Genomic DNA, 23,769 nt, shown 5'->3' with positions numbered 1-23,769 from the left:
CGATAGCTTTCTTCTTTTGTTTACTCCAAGAGATATTTACAAGGCTTTTCTGCCATTGCGGACAACTTTGTACAAATTGAAAAATACTTCATTCACAAGGACAGCGAACACAGAATAAAGCCCGGAGCGACTGATTACGTCATTCGTCAGGTTTAAAATGTTTTGTACAGTTTCTGCCAACAATGAAAACTTTACTTCTGAATGTCTTTCTCCGGTCCTCAGAGACCAACGCAAACAGCCTTGAGACGAGGTCCCGGACGGCAGCGTTGCTGCTGCTTCACCACGTTTGAGCTCAACGTGATCTGGAGGCCATCGGCGGCTCCCAGTTTTATATTGGCAAGATAATTCTCTAGAACAGCTCTAGAACTCGGCAGTCTGGGAATCCAAGGTTTCCATCAAGAACAAGCACCTTTCAACCAATCGGTAGCGCCGTCATCGCTCAGCTCGCTTTCACCAAAGCGAGGGCGCCATGAGGAGACAAAGCCCTGGTTTCTGATCTTAAACCACAGAGGAAGAACTTCTCCAGCAGCACGTCCATGCATCCGTCGCCATAGAAACAGCTGGACTAAACCCCGCAGCGGTTCTGAAGTGCACTTATTGCTGAACAATCGGTTTGGAATTTGTTGAATCTCTGGATTCACTTTAGGTTGCCTTGAATTTGAAATGTACCAAATCTGTGGGGATCAGATGTGTGGCAGCCGAAGCAACCGGACAAACACTCGACCGAAACGAACTTAGACCAGCCGCTACATATAAATACACGCCCAACGGACAGCAGTACTCTGGATCCTGGTCCCTTAAGGCTGGCCGAGCCGCTCTCTTATTTTTACTTACATTCTAGTAGACAAAGACCTCGCCACTTAAAAAAAGAAAGAAAGTACGTGGAAAAGCTTCGTAGATATCTGCTGGACACGTTTAAAATGAACTCACCGCGGTGACGCGTACAGGGGAAGAAAAACGACGCTTACGGGTCTTTGTGCCTCTTTTGAAAAGCTGCGGAGAGCTTGGGCGCACTGAAGCACGGCGAGAGGCGGGTGGTATCTGAGGTGGTCGGCTCCAGGGTGGGCTGGGGCCCGACGCCGCGGGGCCCGACGCCGCGGGGCCCGGCGTGTGCATAGGGCGAGCTTGCTGTCCGGTTTAAAGCACGGTCCGGTAGCAGCTGGCTGAAGGCGCCGCTGTTCGTGGTTGAGTATAGAAAATAGACGCTTCTCTGGTGTGTATTGCATATGCTGCAGCATGTTCATGAATGAGGTCATCAGTTCCAAAACATCAAAAGCCCCCCCGCCACCAGAACGAGACATCAGGAAACACAAGAACTTAAACTCACGGCGGCCCCCCCCCCCCTCGAGGACTCTGGAGTAGGGCTGCAAGACTTCAGACCAGGGCAGGAGGGTCAGCACTGAGCCACGTAGCCACAGCCGTCTCAGGTACTACTTACTGTGTAGTACACGCAGTACTACACAGTACTGTGTCTGACGATGTGAATCCGCCTGAAAGGTTTTAGTTTGGTCTGAACTCTAAACTCCAGGCGTGAAGTTCACGCTGGATACGAAGGTCATTGAACAAGCGTTCAACGACCTTCAAATGAGAACCATGTGACCAATCACGTCGTCAATACAACAAAGCACAAACATGAGGACATTTTTCTTCCTTTTATCTTTAAACCGTGAACTGGTCGCACCTGAAGATGCCTAGAATCAATTCCTATTGTCGCTATGGCAACCATTCACGCTATGAAAAGCAGCGGCACCATCGCTGCACTTTCCATTCTAAAAAGCATGAATGTTTATTTCTATAAGAGTAAAACTATTAACATTAAATATTGAACTGAAGCAGCATCAATGCGCAGATTTAAGAGCTTCACTAAACTCAAACGGGCAATCAGGAGACGATGGTCAAACAAGCCAACACTGTACGCACCATGAAGCGAGCCTGAGACCCACGACCTCCTATCTGCTCCAGTGGGAGCCAGAGTTAGACCCACGACCTCCTATCTGCTCCAGTGGGAGCCAGAGTTAGACCCACGACCTCCTATCTGCTCCAGTGGGAGCCAGAGTTAGACCCACGACCTCCTATCTGCTCCAGTGGGAGCCAGAGTTAGACCCACGACCTCCTATCTGCTCCAGTGGGAGCCAGAGTTAGACCCACGACCTCCTATCTGCTCCAGTGGGAGCCAGAGTTAGACCCACAACCTCCTTTGGTGCACACCTGGGGATCTCCTATCTGCTCCAGTGGGCTAGTGGCTCAACATGGATGGAAATGGTTGGAATCTGACGCTGTGTTGTAGATGACCCCCCCACCCCCCCTTTACTTCAGACACACAACTTTAAAACACCACAAATGTACCGGTATATAAATTTGTACTTCAACCGTTCAGCCAAATGAGTGTCCTCCTTCAGACGTGTTCCGTGTTGGAGGGTATCTAAGCGCGTCCCTCCGGTTCAGAGAGACCGAAGCTCAGTCTGTCCTCAGTCGGTGTCACCCGGCTCAGGACAGACTGTATTTGTGCGTCGGTGAGAGGAAGTCTGAATATAATCATCATTTAAAGAAACTTGCAGCCCTACTAGAGAGTAGCGTCACTCCGAGCGAAGGAAGAAACAGGAAATGACACGGTAACGATGAAGATGAGGCCCAACGTGATGTCCTGAAGGCTCCGAGCTCAGGTGCGTGACGCGTCGAGGAAGCAGGTGTCCAGCGGGTCCTTCAGGTACTTCATGCAGCGAATGCAGATCAGGAAGATGATGAGCGGAGGCTTGCTGTAACGTCGTCCCTTAATAGGCCCGCCCACCGCCACACGTTCAGGTAAAGGATTCGTCCGGCCAGTGGACAGGACGAGACACGAAGAAAGAGGCCGAGGAGAAAGCAAGTCTTCCCTGTACACGAACGGATAGTAATGCTGATCGGCGCGCCAGCCAGCTGCTTCTACATCTTGATGCCCTCCTGCTGGCTGAGTTGAGACAAGGTCTTCTTGATGCGGAGGGCAGTGAGTCGGGCCGCCCCGTTGGCGTACCAACACTCCCTCATTATCTTGGCCATCACCCGCAAGGCCTGCAGGGCAGAGAGACGGCAGCGTTACGAGGACGTCTCACACTTATTATGAGACAGTGCAGTCATCGAACACATATATATTATATATACACACACACATATATTATACACACACACATATATTATACACACACACATATATTATATACACACACACATATTATATACACACACACATACTATATACACACACACACATTATATACACACACATATATTATATACACACACACATATTATATACACACACACACATATTATATACACACACACACATATATTATACACACACATATTATATACACAGACACATATATTATATACACACGCATATTATATACACACACACATATTATACACACAGACACATATATTATATACACACGCATATTATATACACACACACATATTATACACACACACATATTATATACACACACACATATATTATATATACACACATATATTATATACACACACATATATTATATACACACACATATATTATATACACACACACATATTATATACACACACACACATTATATACACACACATATATTATATACACACACACATATTATATACACACACATATATTATATACACACACACACATATATTATACACACACGCATATTATATACACAGACACATATATTATATACACACGCATATTATATACACACACACATATTATACACACACACATATTATATACACACACACATATATTATATATACACACACATATATTATATACACACACATATATTATATACACACACACATATATACACATGTATACATTCAGGTGGTGCTCACTTAACGACGGACTCGTTTAACAACGACTCGTAGATATGACGGGCTTGTTTAGTGACGAGGAATGGGCGGCTGTGGAGCTGTGAGTTCGTACATATTGTTACGTACGCCGTCAGACTAACGATTCAGAGGAGGCGTGAAAAACAGCTGCTTTTATGCCCCTCCCCCTTTAGAAGAGATTCCTCTCTGACGCCGCGTCGTCACCTTCAGAATCAGAATCAGAATCAGAAGTAGTTTATTGTCAGTGAGGGTTCACAGACTAGGAATGTTTATCAGTGAAGTCGTGCTACATCTAACATTAATGACTAAATACAAAATAAATACAAGTACAGACACATGACAAAACAGCATCAGCAGGAGTGGATACACAGATGTGTACTAGCAGCAGTAAAACTAGCGTAATCATGCAGTGCAAGTTATCAGTTGTGAAATGTTCAGGAGACAGAATTATTGATTGTTCATGAGTCTTACAGCCAAGGGGAAGAAGCTGTTCTTGTGGCGGGAGGTTCTGGTCCGGATGGACCGTAGCCTCCTGCCTGAGGGGAGAGGGTCAAAGAGTCCGTGTCCAGGGTGAGAAGGGTCGGCTGCGATCCGACCTGCACGCCTCCGAGTCCTGGAGACATACAGGTCCTGGAGCGATGGCAGCTTGCAGCCGATCACCTTCTCCGCAGCACGTACAATGCGCTGCAGTCTGTGTCTGTCCCTGGTGGTGGCGCCAGCGTACCACACGGTGATGGAGGAGGTGAGGACGGACTCCACGATGGAGGTGTAGAACTGCACCAACATCTGGGTCGGCAGCTTGAGTTTCCTCAGCTGCCGCAGGAAGTACATCCTCTGCTGAGCCTTCTTGATGAAGGAGCTGATGGTCGGCTCCCACTTGAGGTCCCGGGTGATGGTGGTGCCCAGGAAGCGGAAAGAGTCCACGATGGAGATGGGGGTAGGGGAGTCTGTGAGGGCGAGGGGGGACGGTGGGGCTGTGACTTTCCTGAAGTCCACGATCATCTCCACTGTTTTCTGGCTGTTCAGCTCCAGGTTGTTGCTGCTACACCAGGACACCAGCCGGTCCACCTCCCTCCTGTAGGCCGACTCATCACCGTCCGAGATGAGCCCGATGAGGGTGGTGTCGTCCGCAAACTTAATCAGTTTGACGGACTGATGGCTGGAGGTGCAGCAGTTGGTGTACAGGGAGAAGAGCCAGGGGGAAAGTACACAGCCCTGGAGGGATCCGGTGCTGATAGTCAGGGTGTCCGAGACCGTAGACCCCAGCCCCACATGCTGCCTCCGCTCCGTCAGGAAGTCGGTGATCCACCAGCAGAGGGAGTCGGGCACGTCGAGCTGGAGCAGCTTGTCCTGGAGCAGTTCTGGGAGGACGTGTTGAAAGCTGAGCTGAAGTCCACAAACAGGATCCTGGCGTAGGTTCCTGGGGAGTCCAGATGCTGCAGGATGAAGTGGAGGGCCAGATTGACTGCGTCGTCTACAGACCTGTTGGCTCGGTAGGTGAACTGCAGCGGGTCCAGGAGGGGGGCGGTGAGGGTCTTCAGATGGTGGAGAACCAGGCGCTCAAAAGACTTCCTGACTACAGATGTCAGCGCTATCGGTCTGTAGTCATTAAGTCCTGTGATCCTTGGCTTCTTGGGGACAGGAACAATGGTGGAGGACTTGAACACTGGAACACGACAGGACTCCAGGGAGGGGTTAAAGATGTCTGTGAAGACAGGAGTCAGCTCACTGGGACAGTGTTTCAGGGTGGGGGGGGACATATTGTCCGGCCCCGCAGCTTTACGGGGGTTCAGCTTTGTGAACTGTCTGTGCACATCCTGCTCCTGGATGCAGAGGACAGTGGGGGGGGGGGGGGGGGGGGAGTCTGTGGAGGCATTTGGCAGTTTGCCCTCCATGTTGTGGGTGGAGGAGGGGGTGACTGGAGGGTCCGGAGGGGTGTGGGGGGCTGGTTGGTCAAAGTGGCAGGTCGTTCAGAGCTCGGGGGGCTTCGTGTGGGCTCTTAGCGCCGTCCACGCTATAAAACATTTTCATTCATTTTCTGAAGGACTCTTCTGGGGCGGGGCACAGCCCGAATCACCAGCGCACCACGGAGAGACAGCATCTGGTACGTATGAGTCAACGTGTCTCTGTGTGTCTCCGTCTCTCACAGCATCTGTCTGGACTCTGGAGGGACGCTAGTGCTCCATCTAAGGATCGTTCTGGGATTGTTGCCCCGTCTACGCTGGAGCAGACAGGAGTCACTCTGGATTCTGCCCTCGTCTCCTCAGCTGCTTTCTGCTTTCTAAGCCTCTCGTTACTGTAACATCTCATTCTAATCATGACTGAACCGGTGGTACTACGGCTTCCCTAATTTAACACCATACTTACTGAAACTCAATGTGGCGCCCATCTTAAACCATCAATGTCTTTTGATGATGGTTTTTAATAAGAAGAGCTCACATGGGAACGTTTCAGCTGGTACTTGTCCAGGCATGCCAGGAATGTGTCTCCATGTCTCTGACTCGATATTGACCTCTTAAGAAGCTGCCGTGATAATAATATACAGGTCATGCTCGGTTTTTAACCATTACTGTTCATACACGCATAATTAATACAGATATTATGCATAAATATTTGTATGTGAATTAAAGAAAGGAACTTTAAATTATTAATTATCGTATGCATATTTCTCAAATTGAGATACGAGCTTGGTCGGTGAACAAACTACACGTGCAAGTCAAGGTGCAGCTGTGAGCACGTTGATACACACACACACACACACACACACACACACATCATCTGTGCTTTTGAACATTTACATTTGTGTTTTGTGTTGAGCACATTGTACTTGTACACAACCTCCTCTTGCATTGGACGCCCGTTGCTTAGATCAACATGTCAGTACTGGACGGTGCTTAAACGCAGCGTCTCACGGAGCAACGCAGGCCCAGAGCGCTGCGTCGCGGGGCAGTAACATTCCCTCATTCCTACCCCGAGCTCACAAACACGCCCTGGCTTCATGCCTTCAGGTGCCTTCGGGTTCCGTCTGGCTAAAACCTGCTGAACCCGTTGCTCTGTCTGGATGAGCTTAATTGCCGTCTGTGTTTTGCCGTGCGTCAGTCACAGCAGGAGGATCTCTCTCTGTTATGATGAAGCATGGGAGTCTACCTCCGCCCCAGACGGGGGAATCGGACCTGCAGCACCTCCCTCTTGGGAGAACTTGTCACGGCAGGCTTTTTTCATGCCACATTTCTTTCTGTGCAACGTGTACATAATGATTTACAGCGATGAGGCAATCCAACCTTCATGTTTATTAACAACAAAGGGTGGAACGTGCAGCTGCAAGGAGACAACTAGTCCTTCGTTTCTGATTTATTGATTCAATTTATCAATGTAAACTGTGCATTTAAAGGATCAATTAAGGAATCTAACAAGTGGTAATGACTAAAAATCAAATGGTAACATAACAGAACCAAGAGAGGAAACAGGAATCCAGCTTGAAGAGTTCGTTCTGATAGAAGATGGGAATCTGAAAAGCATCTTGCAAACACTTCCCTAACTCGACATTCCCATCTGGCGCAGAGATGTCAAGCAGGAATATGCCGACTGCAGTCAGTGTCGAGTTCTAGACTGAGCTTCACAACGAAGTCTAGGAAGATGGACTCGAGTTCTAGACTGAGCTTCACAACGAAGTCTAGGAAGCTGGACTCGAGTTCTAGACTGAGCATCACAACGAAGTCTAGGAAGATGGACTCGAGTTCTAGACTGAGCATCACAACGAAGTCTAGGAAGATGGACTCGAGTTCTAGACTGAGCATCACAACGAAGTCTAGGAAGATGGACTCGAGTTCTAGACTGAGCATCACAACGAAGTCTAGGAAGCTGGACTCGAGTTCTAGACTGAGCTTCACAACAAAGTCTAGGAAGATGGACTCGAGTTCTAGACTGAGCTTCACAACAAAGTCTAGGAAGATGGACTCGAGTTCTAGACTCGAGTTCTAGACTGAGCTTCACAACGAAGTCTAGGAACATGGACTCGAGTTCTAGACTCGAGTTCTAGACTGAGCTTCACAACAAAGTCTAGGAACATGGACTCGAGTTCTAGACTGAGCATCACAACGAAGTCTAGGAAGATGGACTCGAGTTCTAGACTCGAGTTCTAGACTGAGCTTCACAACGAAGTCTAGGAAGCTGGACTCGAGTTCTAGACTGAGCTTCACAACGAAGTCTAGGAAGATGGACTCGAGTTCTAGACTGAGCATCACAACGAAGTCTAGGAAGCTGGACTCGAGTTCTAGACTGAGCATCACAATGAAGTCTAGGAAGATGGACTCGAGTTCTAGACTGAGCTTCACAACGAAGTCTAGGAAGATGGACTCGAGTTCTAGACTGAGCTTCACAACGAAGTCTAGGAAGCTGGACTCGAGTTCTAGACTGAGCTACACAACGAAGTCTAGGAAGCTGGACTCGAGTTCTAGACTGAGCTTCACAACGAAGTCTAGGAAGCTGGACTCGAGTTCTAGACTGAGCATCACAACCAAGTCTAGGAAGATGGACTCGAGTTCTAGACTGAGCTTCACAACGAAGTCTAGGAAGCTGGACTCGAGTTCTAGACTGAGCTACACAACGAAGTCTAGGAAGCTGGACTCGAGTTCTAGACTGAGCTTCACAACGAAGTCTAGGAAGCTGGACTCGAGTTCTAGACTGAGCATCACAACCAAGTCTAGGAAGCTGGACTCGAGTTCTAGACTGAGCATCACAACGAAGTCTAGGAAGATGGACTCAAGTTCTAGACTCGAGTTCTAGACTCGAGTTCTAGACTGAGCTTCACAACGAAGTCTAGGAAGATGGACTCGAGTTCTAGACTGAGCATCACAACGAAGTCTAGGAAGATGGACTCGAGTTCTAGACTGAGCTTCACAACGAAGTCTAGGAAGATGGACTCGAGTTCTAGACTCGAGTTCTAGACTGAGCTTCACAACGAAGTCTAGGAAGATGGACTCGAGTTCTAGACTGAGCAACACAACAAAGTCTAGGAAGATGGACTCGAGTTCTAGACTGAGCTTCACAACGAAGTCTAGGAAGATGGACTCGAGTTCTAGACTCGAGTTCTAGACTGAGCTTCACAACGAAGTCTAGGAACATGGACTCGAGTTCTAGACTCGAGTTCCAGACTGAGCTTCACAACGAAGTCTAGGAACATGGACTCGAGTTCTAGACTGAGCATCACAACGAAGTCTAGGAAGATGGACTCGAGTTCTAGACTCGAGTTCTAGACTGAGCATCACAACGAAGTCTAGGAACATGGACTCGAGTTCTAGACTGAGCTTCACAACGAAGTCTAGGAAGATGGACTCGAGTTCTAGACTGAGCATCACAACGAAGTCTAGGAAGCTGGACTCGAGTTCTAGACTGAGCATCACAATGAAGTCTAGGAAGATGGACTCGAGTTCTAGACTGAGCTTCACAACAAAGTCTAGGAAGATGGACTCGAGTTCTAGACTCAAGTTCTAGACTGAGCTTCACAACAAAGTCTAGGAAGATGGACTCGAGTTCTAGACTGAGCTTCACAACGAAGTCTAGGAAGATGGACTCGAGTTCTAGACTGAGCTTCACAACGAAGTCTAGGAAGCTGGACTCGAGTTCTAGACTGAGCTTCACAACAAAGTCTAGGAAGCTGGACTCGAGTTCTAGACTGAGCTTCACAACGAAGTCTAGGAAGCTGGACTCGAGTTCTAGACTGAGCATCACAACCAAGTCTAGGAAGCTGGACTCGAGTTCTAGACTGAGTATCACAACGAAGTCTAGGAAGATGGACTCGAGTTCTAGACTGAGCATCACAACCAAGTCTAGGAAGCTGGACTCGAGTTCTAGACTGAGTATCACAACAAAGTCTAGGAAGATGGACTCGAGTTCTAGACTCGAGTTCTAGACTGAGCTTCACAACGAAGTCTAGGAAGATGGACTCGAGTCTGAACACTGAACGGAGACGTCCTGCAGGTCTGCTCTTAGCCCACAGTCACTTACTTTTAGAGAAGCCTCTCATAAAGTCCTTCATCATTGCCTGAATCACGTATAGTGCGTATGGATACTCAACTGGGTATGATACTACAATAGTACACAGACACGAGTTTAGCTGAGGATGCTGTCTCTCAAGTGTAGCAGAGTGTGTCCACAGAGAAACACACACTAAACGCTCAGCGGCTACTTATCTTAACCAACTCAGTTATTAAACGCAGTAAACTGACCGACACACACCGTGTGTGTGTGTGTGTGTGTGTGTGTGGTGTGTGTGTGTGTGTGTGTGTGTGTGTGGTGTGTGTGTGTGTGTGTGTGTGTAACGCCGTTACTGAGCAGGGCTTCCACGGTTCAGCATTAATGCTGGATATAAGTGAACACAACCGCAGACCCGTTCTCGCGTCCACTCGGACCCGTTCTTGCGTCCACTCGGACCCGTTCTCGCGTCCACTCGGACCCGTTCTCGCGTCCACTCGGACCCGTGATTCGCTCAGGCCGTCCTACCTCACAGCTCTGCCAGCGGTTGGGGATGTTGGGGCGGAGCTTCTGCTCACACACCACCTTCCTCATCTCCTCCACTGAAGGGTCCGACTGCACCAAGTCGTGGTAGGGCAGCTGGTAGTCCTCGTGGATGCCTGACAAACAAACAACAAGTCGACCTGGCTCTTCTTGCATGCCCTCTTCTGCTTCACCCCCCCCCCCCCCCCCCCCCCCCACCCCCACTGCCCGTATGTGATCCACACCTCCCATGGAGCAGCGGCTTGCTATCTCCCAGAAGACCAGGCCCATGGCGTAGATATCGGCTCTCTTGAAAGACTCAAAGTGTTTCATGTTGATGGAGTCGTCCAGGACCTCCGGGGCCATGTACCTGAGCAGAAAGACAGCACGCCGTGTTCAAGCCGCTCGCAGACAAGTACACAAAGTTCAGCAGAGTACAAATACATCAGCAGCACGGAGCTTCAATGCCTCGGGACAGCCTGCGGGAAGACAGAAGGAATAAATGAACGGGTGAGGACCGAGGCCGGGGGCGCATTCAGTGCCAACGTGACTGGAATAGCAAGCTCAGCTCTGCTCCCAGAACACTTTCAGGTTATCATTAAAGATGGATCACCCTAAAAACGTCAAGTCAGCCATTTGATTCATTTGACTTTATGCTAGGGCGGCTCGGTGGCGCAGTGGTTAGCACTGTTGCCTCACAGCGAGATGGTCGCAGGTTCGTCTCCGGCTTGTGACCATTCTGTGAGGAGTTTGCATGTTCTGCGTGGGTTCTCTCCGGGTTCTCCGGCTTCCTCCCACCACCAAAAACATGCAGCCTAGGCTGATTGGTGACACTAAATTGCCCGTAGGTGTGAGTGTGTGTGTGGCTGGTTGTCTGTCTCTGTGTTGCCCTGCGATGAACTGGCGGCTTGTCCAGGGTGTCCCCCGCCTCTCGCCCATTGACTGCTGGGATTGGCTCCAGCTTGGCCCGCGACCCGATAACGGAATAAGCGGTTAGAAAATGAGATGAGACTTTATGCTAATCAAATGAAAGTACGGAGCTCCAAACCGGACGTAAGTAGATACCGGCTGCAGCCGACGCTCACTCATCCAATCTGGTTTCACTGTACTTGTACTGTGTTGACAATGACAATAAAAAACTTTCCAGCTTTCCATTTCCAGATACAACTGCTCCTCTTAGACAGGATGTTTGACCTTATTTGTACTGTAATACATGCTACTGTTTGACTGTACTTGTACTCTAACATTCTATCTAATGAATATATTCATCATCGGCCATTTTCAACGCTGCTCAGTGCTGAGTGTCCCAGTTTTCGCTCATTTAAGCCCCAGAGAATATTATTTACTGTGACTACTCAAATGCCGAACCTACCAAATGGACGACCACTTGTTAGATTCCTTAATTTCCTCTTTCTCCAGGGTTCAAAAGTGTGTTCCTGCCATCTTTCATTCCGGAGTTATCGGCCGTTGAAGAGAGGCAGATTTCAAAGTCAGGATTGGCAGAGACGTCAATGGTACTCAAAGAGTTAAAACCCATTTACGGATTCAAGAATCAGTTAAAAATACTTTGATCGCTCTGACTCTTCATGGTTGGTGCATCTTATTTTCTGTGTTGGGGACCTTTCTGTACAGAAGCCTGCATCTCTTCTGTTGGGGAGATGAAGCCGTCACAACTAAAGCCTAAACCACAGATGTCAAAGTCAAGGCCCGGGGGCCACATCCGGCCCGCGAGAAGGTTTTCTACGGCCCCTGGGATGACATTGATTTATTATTAGAACCGGCCCGCAGCCTGCAGGAAGCCGGCAGCCCGCAGATCTTTTACACGCACCAATACTACATTTCCCACAATGCAACGGTGACTCTTTAAACGCGAGCCTGAGCAGGAACACCGTTCAGAGTGAATAGACCAGTCGTCCATCAACCTAAAGAGCAGCTTTTGACACCCCTGGCCTAAACGTTCCGGAACAAGTAAAGGGTTAAATTGAAGGGCTTGTTCCTGGTCTGTAATCTGCCCGACGACTCAAACACGAGGTAAAGAGGTAAAGACGTTCCAGCTACAAAGATGGAAAGCACGGCAAACCGAGCTCACTACCTTTTGGTTCCCACTCTGTGATTTGGAGCGATATCGATGGTGTCGGTGGCCGAGTCGTGGCGGACGGCGAGTCCCAGGTCAGCGATGCAGCACGTCCCGTTCTTCTTCACCAGGATGTTCTTTGACTTCAGGTCTCTGTGTGCTATCGCTGGCTTCCCTGGAGATAAAGCGTCATTCACTCTCAGATAGAGCCCAGCAACACCGACCGGAGAATGACTCGGCACCGTCTAAACAGAGGACGACCGATTACCGAAACTCATGCATTGACGAGTGAACCAGGCTTCAGAAGAGCCTCTAGCTAGCAGAGCGCTGCTAAAAGATTGTTGCTAACAGAGCGCTGCTAGCAGATTGTTGCTAACAGATTGTTGCTAACAGAGCGCTGCTAGCAAAGCGCTGCTAGCAGAGCGCTGCTAACAGAGCGCTGCTAGCAGAGCGCTGCTAACAGAGCGCTGCTAGCAGATCGCTGCCATACTAAACAAGTGAGCTGGGTGCTGCAACCATTTGACGTGATACCCAGAATGCCTTGCGATTTAACAGCATTGGCAAAATAAAGCAGATTTTATCCTCCTGAGGCCCATCCCGTTGACATGTCCTCTGTAGTGGACATGTCAACGGGATGGGCCCCAGGAGGATATAGCTAATAAGTACTTAGATATTTTTGTCCATGTACGTAGTAGAGGCATATACTTGTATTTTTGGACTGATTAGTCAAGAGTCAGGGATCCCTTTAAGAGAAAGCTGACGAGTGAGATCTTTATCGTGGATTTATAGTGACAGTGGACCAAAGTGATCAAAGTTATTGATAGAAAAACACTGAAAAGAAAAATAAATACTGCATGTGGACAGTACAGCAAGGCGCCTTGCAGTGCGTGCGTCTCACCTTGCGTGCCCACTATCTCCATGTGGAGGTGGGCGAGGCCGCTGGCTGTGGACAGGGACAGCTTAATCATGCCCTCCACCGTGACGGTGTAGCGGTTCAGGTAGTCAAACAGGGAGCCGTGCTCGTGGTAATCGGACACCAGCCACAGCTGAGTCCACGTGCCGTTATCTGGAGGAAGACGCGGAACACCAGTAAGGAACAGCTCCAAGTCTTAGACTTCCTTCTACCGTGGAACCTCGGTTCTCCAACGACTCGGAAGTCAAACAGCTCGGTCCCCAACCACCGGGTGTTTTATTTTGAAAAACAACCGGATTTCCTCCAACGGAACAATCGCCTCTTGATACGTTGCTAAAAAACTCAGCCGTGAACTCGCGAAAATTAATTTAAAAACACAAAAGTCTTTGGAGAGCTTCTTTGTTAAGAAGAAAAGTCCAACTGAGGAGGAAGAAGAGGAGGAAGAAGAGGAGGTGATGACCTCCAAGAAGTCTAATCTGGATCCAGGTTCCGTGCAGTCTAACCTGGGTCCAGGTTCAGTGCGGTCTAACCTGGGTCCAGGTTCAGTGCGGTCTAACCCGGGTCCAGGTTCAGTGCGGTCTAACCTGGGTCCAGGTTCAGTGCGGTCTAACCTGGATCCAGGTTCCGTGCAGTCTAACCTGGGTCCAGGTTCAGTGCGGTCTAACCTGGGTCCAGGTTCGGTGCAGTCTAACCTGGGTCCAGGTTCGGTGCAGTCTAACCCGGGTCCAGGTTCGGTGCAGTCTAACCCGGGTCCAGGTTCAGTGCAGTCTAACCCGGGTCCAGGTTCAGTGCAGTCTAACCCGGGTCCAGGTTCAGTGCAGTCTAACCCGGGTCCAGGTTCAGTGCAGTCTAACCCGGGTCCAGGTTCAGTGCAGTCTAACCCGGGTCCAGGTTCAGTGCAGTCTAACCCGGGTCCAGGTTCAGTGCAGTCTAACCCGGGTCCAGGTTCAGTGCAGTCTAACCCGGGTCCAGGTTCAGTGCAGTCTAACCCGGGTCCAGGTTCAGTGCAGTCTAACCTGGGTCCAGGTTCAGTGCAGTCTAACCCGGGTCCAGGTTCAGCGCAGTCTAACCCGGATCCAGGTTCAGCGCAGTCTAACCTGGGTCCAGGTTCAGCGCAGTCTAACCTGGGTCCAGGTTCAGCGCAGTCTAACCTGGGTCCAGGTTCAGCGCAGTCTAACCTGGGTCCAGGTTCAGCGCAGTCTAACCTGGGTCCAGGTTCAGCGCAGTCTAACCTGGGTCCAGGTTCAGCGCAGTCTAACCTGGGTCCAGGTTCAGCGCAGTCTAACCTGGGTCCAGGTTCAGCGCAGTCTAACCTGGGTCCAGGTTCAGTGCAGTCTCATCTCTGCTGACCGGGTCCCACCTTTGTTGTCCGCGGCGATGAAGCCCAGGATGTTTTCGTGTCTCAGCATCACAGTCTGGTAAATCTCGGCCTCACGGAACCACGAGCGCTCCTCACGCGAGGAGAAGATTTTTACTGCCACCTCCTCACCACGCCATTTCCCCCGCCACACCTCTCCAAAACGGCCCTTTCCAATGCTCTCCTGCAGGATTATAGTTCTGGCGATGGTCCTCTGGACCAGGAGGGGCAGGCCTGGAGACAAGACAGACAGAAAACAATTGATTTGAAGGCAGGGTCACAATATACAACGTAAAAAGCCAAAAGAAAGATGGAGGAAACTCCACAGGACAGATCACAGCTGGAGGCGATGGGATGTTGTCCTACAGATAAGGTGTGTATTGGAGTACATCAGAATACTGCAAGCATACTGGTCAAATATTCCATTTATATCACAGAATAAAATGTATGTTCCTAAAAACATACATTTTACCCACAGAAACGCGGAATAGAAAGCCTTCATTGTTACTGCACGGCGGATAAACAACGGGATTAGGAGATTAACCATCTGCTGGCTCACTAATGAGGGAAATGATACAATGAAAATCCTCCCCTGAAGTCAAGAGGACCCCCCCCCCCCCCCACATGCTCTGACTCAGCAACAGTCATTAATCACAGCCCCCCCCACACACACACACACACACCTTCATTCTGCCGGCATGGTGTGAAAATGGTTGGAACGATTTCCTTGGCAGTGATGTAGGTGCTGACTTATGGCTAGCATCAACAACAGCTTCTGGCTGTGTGCGTGTTATTGGGGGGGGAGAGGGGGGGGCATGAACAGCACATGATCCTGGGCCAGCCAATCCAATCACTTCCCTTGAATTCTACTTTAGAACGACACACACAGCAGTTCCTCTATTTCTAATTGAACAGTGGCTGAAACAGACAATAAAACAATAGAAATCTTTTTAGGGGGTAAAAAAACAAAGATCTGGTGCAGCCTCATGGGTAGTGGAGTTAGCAGGAGCTAACGTAGCATTGCCAGTCCCAAGCCCGGATCAATGCAGAGAGTTGGCTCAGGAACGGCGTGCGGCGAGACCGCCCAGAGGCCACAGTGCAGCTCGGATCCTCAATACGACCACGTAAGACACCGAAAACGCAGCCGTTAGCGAGCAAAGAAATACAAATTCAGTTTAAATATCTCGTTACAACGTGAACACACGCGGCTTCTAGACAGGTGTGGCCCGTGTGTGTACAAAATCTGTTTGCTTTGAATTGAGTGGGTGTGGCTTATAATCGGGTGTGCTTAGTCGCCCGGGAAATAGTGTGTACGTGAACGGTTGTCTGTCTGTGTTGTCACAATGATTCAGGGTGTACCTGCCTCTCACCGATAGGGACTGGGGCAGGCTGCAGAAAGTCCTGTTACCCACAAAACGGAAGAGCAGACGGACCAAACGCCGCTATCCTAAAAAGGACGGACCAAACGCCGCTATCCTGAAAAGGACGGACCAAACGCCGCTATCCTAAAAAGGACGGACCAAACGCCGCTATCCTAAAAAGGACGGACCAAACGCCGCTATCCTGAAACGGACGGACCAAACGCCGCTATCCCGAAATGGACGGACGGACCAAACGCTGCTATCCTGAAATGGACGGACCAAACGCCGCTATCCTGAAAAGGACGGACAGACCAAACGCCGCTATCCGCAAATGGACGGACGGACCCAACGCCGCTATCCGCAAATGGACGGACGGACCCAACGCCGCTATCCGCAAATGGACGGACGGACCAAACGCCGCTATCCTAAAAAGGACGGACCCAACGCCGCTATCCTGAAATGGACGGACGGACCAAACGCTGCTATCCTGAAATGGACGGACGGACCTAACGCTGCTATCCTGAAATGGACGGACGGACCAAACGCCGCTATCCTGAAATGGACGGACGGACCCAACGCCGCTATCCTGAAATGGACGGACGGACCAAACGCTGCTATCCTGAAATGGACGGACGGACCAAACACCGCTATCCTGAAATGGACGGACGGACCCAACGCCGCTATCCTGAAATGGACGGACGGACCCAACGCCGCTATCCTGAAATGGACGGACGGACCCAACGCCGCTATCCTGAAATGGACGGACGGACCAAACGCCGCTATCCTGAAATGGACGGACGGACCCAACGCCGCTATCCTGAAATCGATGGACGGACCAAACGCTGCTATCCTGAAATGGTACCGACCTGGCTGACCCCCACAGTATCCCACCCAACATCCTGAATAAGACACAAAGAGCAGCATCCTACCGGATCCAGAGCCTGAGGTCGTCATGTCGTAGATGAGGTCCTTCAGCGTTGTCCCAACTGTGATGAAAGGATTGTCTATGGACGGGTCCTCTTCATTTGGCACCCGATGGTGGTGGTGATGATGGGCCCCAGCACCACCCGCCCCCAGGCCCCTGTGGCTGTGGCAAACATAGAATGCCAAGACCAATAGCAAGCAGAGCACACAAACTGGGCCTGCAATCACTGCTGCAAGTGCAACAGGGCCAAGAGGGGGGGTCTTCACTGTGGGGACTGCAGGACACAAAGGAGATTAGAAAGAATTAGACATATTACAAGTTAATAAATGTGCTGGGAATGCCTGAGATCATCATGAGAGAAGAAGCAAACTGTTGGAAAATAACTCCGTACAAACTGCTGGCAATGCTACGAGTGCTAGCCATAACCCAGAACGCTAACTGGCCAAGTGGAACAGGGACCCGCTCCATCTGTTATCTTACAGGACACGCACACGCACTAACTCATTCGCTGCCGTTGGAATCTGATTGGAATCAATACGTTCCCTGCCCTTGATGTCACTTAGGTGGCAGCAGTGCAATATTTAGGGAACAGCATATATTATATGAGAAGAAGAGATGGAGACATGCGCAGAACTTTCAGTTGGACAAATTCAAGAAGCTCTCACAACACCCACTGCAATCCCTCAACCGTAGAGATCCCCGGAGAGCTCACCAGGTTTACCACAGTCGTGACCATGAAACAGACGCTTTCTCCAACACCCTGAAACAGACCTGGTGCAATGTGGATTGGGTGGCAGTCAACGACAAGGGGACTGACGACCCGATCCCTGGACACAGAGACTAGCCCTCGGGACATGGAATGTTACCTCGCTGGGGGGGAAGAGCCGGAGCTTGTGATGGCGGTTGAGAAGTACCACGGTGAAAGAGAGGGTCGTTTCCCTGCACCTTTGGGTCAGGGACAGGTGTCTCACTGTTCCTTTGGCCTACGGGCCGCACAGCAGCGCAGAGTACAAGGCCTCCTTTGGGAAGGGTACTGAATAGTGCTCCGACCGGAGACTCCATTGTTCTTCCGGGGGATTTTAACACCCACGTGGGCAGTGACAGTGAGACTTGGAGGGGGGTGATTGGGATAGATGGCCACCCCAATCGAAAAGCAAGTGGTGTTCTGTTGTTGTACGTCTGTGCTAGTCACAGTTTGTCCATAAAGAACATCTCATTCAAGCACAGGGACGTCCATAAATGCACGTGGCACCAGGACACCCAATGCCAGAGGTCGATGATCGACTTTGTTGTCATGGAAACTCCGGCCGAGTGTCTTGGACACCCTGGGGCTATGAACCCATCAGGCCCCCAATGTCCCTGACGCATTGTCTGCCACATGTTTGAAATAATACTGGGTTTAGTTTTGGTCCCCATTCGCTGCAAATGGCTGAATGGGTTATGGCAAGTGTTTTTAATATGCAGGACTGCAGTACAAAAAAACTACAATAATACTGTGAAATTAATTTTAGATTAAATCACCGACTAGTGAACAGTTCTTCATGGATCAGTTCCTCTATCTCAAGCTTTATTCGTTTTCCTCAAGCCTTAAGGCTGTGTGTGTGAGTGTGTGTGTGCGTGTGTGTGTGTGTGTGTGTGTGTGTGTGTGCATTTACCAGGGAAGACTTCAAAATCAGGCTCTTTGTTGCAGTAGTCCGTGGTACAGCATATTGGGTAAATACCAGTGTCTTGTTTGGCAGACGGGGCGCATATGAAGGGCCGGTCTCGTGGGATCAGCTCGTATTGGTGCACACACTGGCGCTGCTCTCTGGTCAGCCGGTTTCCTGACTTGTGGATGGCGACATAGCAGATTCCATCAGTTATGCAACTGGAGTTGGCACTGCAACGGTCACAGTAACACTGGAGGGCTGAGGAAGAGGAGAGACGAAGGGGGCGAGGAGTTAGCACCGAGGCGCCACTTTTGTGGAAGTATCAAAGTACTCATAAAACACACCTTTAGCGATTGAATTCACATCGACACGTTTAGTTCAGTAGTTATTCCTAACCTCTGATCTAATTAAACTCAATTATCTTCTGCGCTGCTAATGGAAGCTAACCACTCAGTCCCTTCACATTTCAGTGCTGGGACAGCATGGCAGACGCTACCAGCAGCGCCCCCACGCACAGAGGAAGTCGGATTTGTCATCTCTCAGGCTTCAGTAACGGCGTGTGAAGTTGTCTGTCTCCGTCCGTCTCCGTCCTTCTTCCCTCCAGCACAGCGAGTCGGGAATCATCGCGGCGCTCAGAAACATCCCGCATGGCTGGATCAAAGCAACGCACAGCTGTGAAGACGAGCCTGCTGAATAACGAACGAGGCAGACACACGGGACGTGTGGCGTTCAGGCGAGGAGCGTGTCCAACGTGGACAGACACAGGCAAACGGTCCAAAGAAAGACAGCGCTGCAGTCCGTCGACCTCAAGTCTCGTCTGTAGTCGCTCTACCCACCTTGTGCGTCAACCGGACACACGCACATACACTTCTTGTTGTGAGGCAACAGCACTACCCGCTGTGCCACCGTGCCGCCCAGTGCAACATCTTCACACTGCTAATATGCTAATTATAGCAGCGTAAATGATTCAAGAAGGCCAGAGAGAGTGTCTTCTGACCAGTCTTTGGTCCAAATAGCAAACAGATGCTGCAGGACAGCGTCCCTCATTTCTGTCTCAAACAGATGCTGCAGAACAGCGTCCCTCATTTCTGTCTCAAACAGATGCTGCAGGACAGCGTCCCTCATTTCTGTCTCAAACAGATGCTGCAGGACAGCGTCCCTCATTTCTGTCTCAAACAGACGCTGCAGGACAGCGTCCCTCATTTCTGTCTCAAACAGACGCTGCAGGACAGCGTCCCTCATTTCTGTCTCAAACAGATGCTGCAGGACAGCGTCCCTCATTTCTGTCTCAAACAGATGCTGCAGGACAGCGTCCCTCTTGTCTGTCTCAAACAGATGCCGCAGGACAGCGTCCCTCTTGTCTGTCTCAAACAGATGCCGCAGGACAGCGTCCCTCTTGTCTGTCTCAAACAGATGCCGCAGGACAGCGTCCCTCTTGTCTGTCTCAAACAGATGCTGCAGGACAGCGTCCCTCTTGTCTGTCTCAAACAGATGCTGCAGGACAGCGTCCCTCTTGTCTGTCTCAAACAGCTCCGTCAGAAACTCTCTAAACCCAGAAGCAAAAGTTCGTTTACAACGAGCACGCGCTACCATGGTAACCGTGAGGGACGCTTTTAGCACACAAAAACATTTTGGGCAATTTTCTCCGGAACATTACCACAAAAAATAAACTTCATCCACTCTCCTCTTCTTTATCGACTCGTGCAGGAGACAGATGGAGAGCGTCTCTACACACACACACACACACGCACGCGCACACACACACACACACACACACACACACACACACACACACACACACACACACACACACACACACACACACACACACACACACACACACACACACACACACACACACACACACACACACACACACACACACACACACACACACACACACACACACACACACACACACACACACACACACACACACACACACACACACACACACACACACACACACACACACACACACACACACACACACACACACACACACACACACACACACACACACACACACACACACACACACACACACACACACACACACACACACACACACACACACACACACACACACACACACACACACACACACACACACACACACACACACACACACACACACACACACACACACACACACACACACACACACACACACACACACACACACACACACACACACACACACACACACACACACACACACACACACACACACACACACACACACACACACACACACACACACACACACACACACACACACACACACACACACACACACACACACACACACACACACACACACACACACACACACACACACACACACACACACACACACACACACACACACGCGGCTCGAGGACGGTACTGTTATGAGGACGGAATTAAAATGCTTTGAATCATCACCTTCAACACGCTTATCCGGGTCGGGTCGCGGGTCCAGCAGCCGAAGAGGAGCGGAGATTCTGACGGAGCGTCTCACACTCCCTCCAGAGTTCCCCACCGCCCCCCCACGGAGGAAACAGACTCCCTCCAGAGTTCCCCACCGCCCCCCCACGGAGGAAACAGACTCCCTCCAGAGTCTCCACCCGCCCCCCCCACGGAGGAAGCAGACTCCCTCCAGAGTCCCCCCCCCCCCGCGGAGGAAGCAGACTCCCTCCAGAGTCTCCACCCGCCCCCCCCACGGAGGAAGCAGACTCCCTCCAGAGTCCCCGTCCCCGTCCCCCGCACGGAGGAAGCAGACTCCCTCCAGAGTCCCCCACCGCCCCCCCCCCCCACGGAGGAAGCAGACTCCCTCCAGTCTCCACTCCCCCCCCCCACGGAGGAAGCAGACTCCCTCCAGAGTTGTCCCCCCCCCCCCACGGAGGAAGCAGACTCCCTCCAGAGTCCCCCCCACCCACGGAGGAAGCAGACTCCCTCCAGAGTCCCCCCCCCCCCACGGAGGAAGCAGACTCCCTCCAGAGTCCCGTCCCCCCCCACGGAGGAAGCAGACTCCCTCCAGAGTCCCGTCCCCCCCCACGGAGGAAACAGACTCCCTCCAGAGTCCCCCCCCCCCACGGAGGAAGCTCCTTTCAGCCGCTTGGACCAGCGACCTTGTCCTTTGGTCTCTCCCCAAAGGTCGTGACCTCAGGTGAGGACAGGAACGGAGCTTCACCTTTTGGATCAGCTTCCTGGTCGCCATGACGGTGAAGAGAGCGCAGACACGGGGACGCACGCGTGTGCACGTTCTCCCCTCCTGATGTCAGAAGGGGAGAGATTTCTCCCAGACGTGTTTCAGGAGGTGATTCCAGACCGACCGAACTACGGAGGATCGACTGGATGCTTTGATTATTGTTTGGGGTTGATCCGGAGATTCAGGACCCAGAATCTCCAGAACAGAGTAGAGACACGGAAAAGTGTGTTCTATAATGTGGGACCTTCAAGTTTTAATGTCTGCAGCCTAACAAAGTGGAGGAGGAGCATAAACCACAACAGGAATACAACTCTGTGTGTGTGTGTGTGTGTGTGTGTGAGAGAGAGATGAATCGACTTCGAGCCTCAAATCGATTATGTAAATTGGCCATGATAGCCAGCCGTACTTCTGACAGAGATGATCGGTTTCAAAATAAAAGCTTGATGCTGTTCACGCTAAGAGCTTCAGCAGTGACTTTAACATGGCAAATGGGAGTCAGTCTCAGTCTGTCATTCTGGATCTGATCCGGGTGGTGAGGTCGAGGTCCCCCCCCGCCCCCCTTACAGGACTGTGCCAAATTCCGTAAACATCGGTCAATAATCAACCGAGATATTGAGGAACACGTTTTGAAGCTCCGTTGAAATGTTAGAGAATGTCCAACTGATCCAGAATCCAGGATCTCTTCTGGATCAGCACCAGAATGGGTTTAGGGTTCACGGCCGCTCCAGCAAGGAATCAAAGCACTGGGAACCGGTTCTCCACAGAACCGGTTCTGGATTCCCATCCCGACTGAAGAAAGGTGCTGCTGTGACATTCTGCTCAGACGACACTGATTGAACTGGGAAGCGTTTGAGCTGGTTCGGTGCTCGTCGGCCGTACTTCCATCCACATGTTCTACATCACAAACATTTGAACGAGGTCCACAGAATGGACTTCCAAAGTCAAGGGGTCATCCTGCAGCTGGGGACTTGTGCTTTTTAAAGATCGGTGCAGCCCTCGTGATAACTGATCACACTAGGTGCGTTTACATGGACAAAGTTTCTTTATTCCGATCAGAGTTCAGAGTAAAATTGTGATCCGATGCGCCGTGTTCATGGACCCTAAAGATCCGATCCGATTAGGATTTGCGTGTTCATGCATCACACTTTTGATCGGAACAGAATATTCTGACATGCGCAGTTTGACCAAAAGCACCGGAAATGGTAGAAGAAGAAGCGTAGCGTAGCAACTTCCGTTGTAAACAAATCATCGCTCCGCGCTTTCCTGCCTGAAACGTCAGTGTTATTTCGCTCGTTTTCCCCGTTTGCGCTTTTAGTTTCCTCCTTTAATGTCTCCGGCAACATGTTTGTCTCAGATATTGACCAGTTCTGTCTTCCGCCCGCCGTGCTTTTCGCTCGCTCTGCTTCAACTAGCTTCCGGCAATAGCAGCAGCGCGTGTAGCTGACGTCACAGACATGCGCAGTAAGGACGACTTGTACCGATACATCGGAATAAGTGTTTTCATGCGCCCTGACCGGGTTACAAATCGGTATAAACCACCCCTCTCCATCGGGATAGAATTGTGACCGGATCAGGCTGGATTGGGTTAGACTATTCCGGTTAAGGTGTGTCCATGAAGCATTTTTATTCCGATCAGGATTTTAACCGGGTTAAATGTGTCCATGTAAACGCACCTAGTGGTACAAATACACTCACACTATTGCTGGGTTTTCTGTGAATTCAGATTTCAAACACATACAGAAACAGACAGCGAGAGACAGACCAGAAAGACATGGGGACACGTGTTTAGTCTAATGTCCAGTCTCAAACCTGACACCATCTGCTGCGGGCTATGAGCCAAACACCTAAGGACCGATGGACAAAAATGTCCCCAACACAGCAAGATACATCTCTGAGTACCAGCTCAACACGAAGTGCAGAATGACTTTAATA

At 50.4% G+C, this 23,769-nt stretch overlaps 1 protein-coding gene across 1 annotated transcript in view; it reads right to left on the bottom strand.

Annotated features, from left to right (window-relative positions):
- Positions 1–2,623: 2,623 nt before the first annotated feature.
- Positions 2,624–23,769, bottom strand: part of tgfbr1b (transforming growth factor, beta receptor 1 b) — a 28,860-nt gene continuing 7,714 nt past the window's right edge. Inside the window, exons 2-9 of the mRNA XM_068748053.1 lie at positions 18,651–18,902; positions 17,000–17,269; positions 14,713–14,943; positions 13,338–13,505; positions 12,458–12,614; positions 10,611–10,735; positions 10,372–10,502; positions 2,624–3,048 (exon numbers count right to left, since the gene is read on the bottom strand). Coding sequence (XP_068604154.1) covers positions 2,923–3,048; positions 10,372–10,502; positions 10,611–10,735; positions 12,458–12,614; positions 13,338–13,505; positions 14,713–14,943; positions 17,000–17,269; positions 18,651–18,902 — 1,460 coding nt within the window. The 3' untranslated portion in view covers positions 2,624–2,922. The remainder of the gene's footprint in view (positions 3,049–10,371; positions 10,503–10,610; positions 10,736–12,457; positions 12,615–13,337; positions 13,506–14,712; positions 14,944–16,999; positions 17,270–18,650; positions 18,903–23,769) is intronic.

This window comes from Brachionichthys hirsutus, chromosome 14, assembly GCF_040956055.1.
Source record: "Brachionichthys hirsutus isolate HB-005 chromosome 14, CSIRO-AGI_Bhir_v1, whole genome shotgun sequence".
NCBI lineage: Eukaryota > Metazoa > Chordata > Actinopteri > Lophiiformes > Brachionichthyidae > Brachionichthys > Brachionichthys hirsutus.
This window is presented reverse-complemented; position numbering and strand designations above follow the sequence as displayed.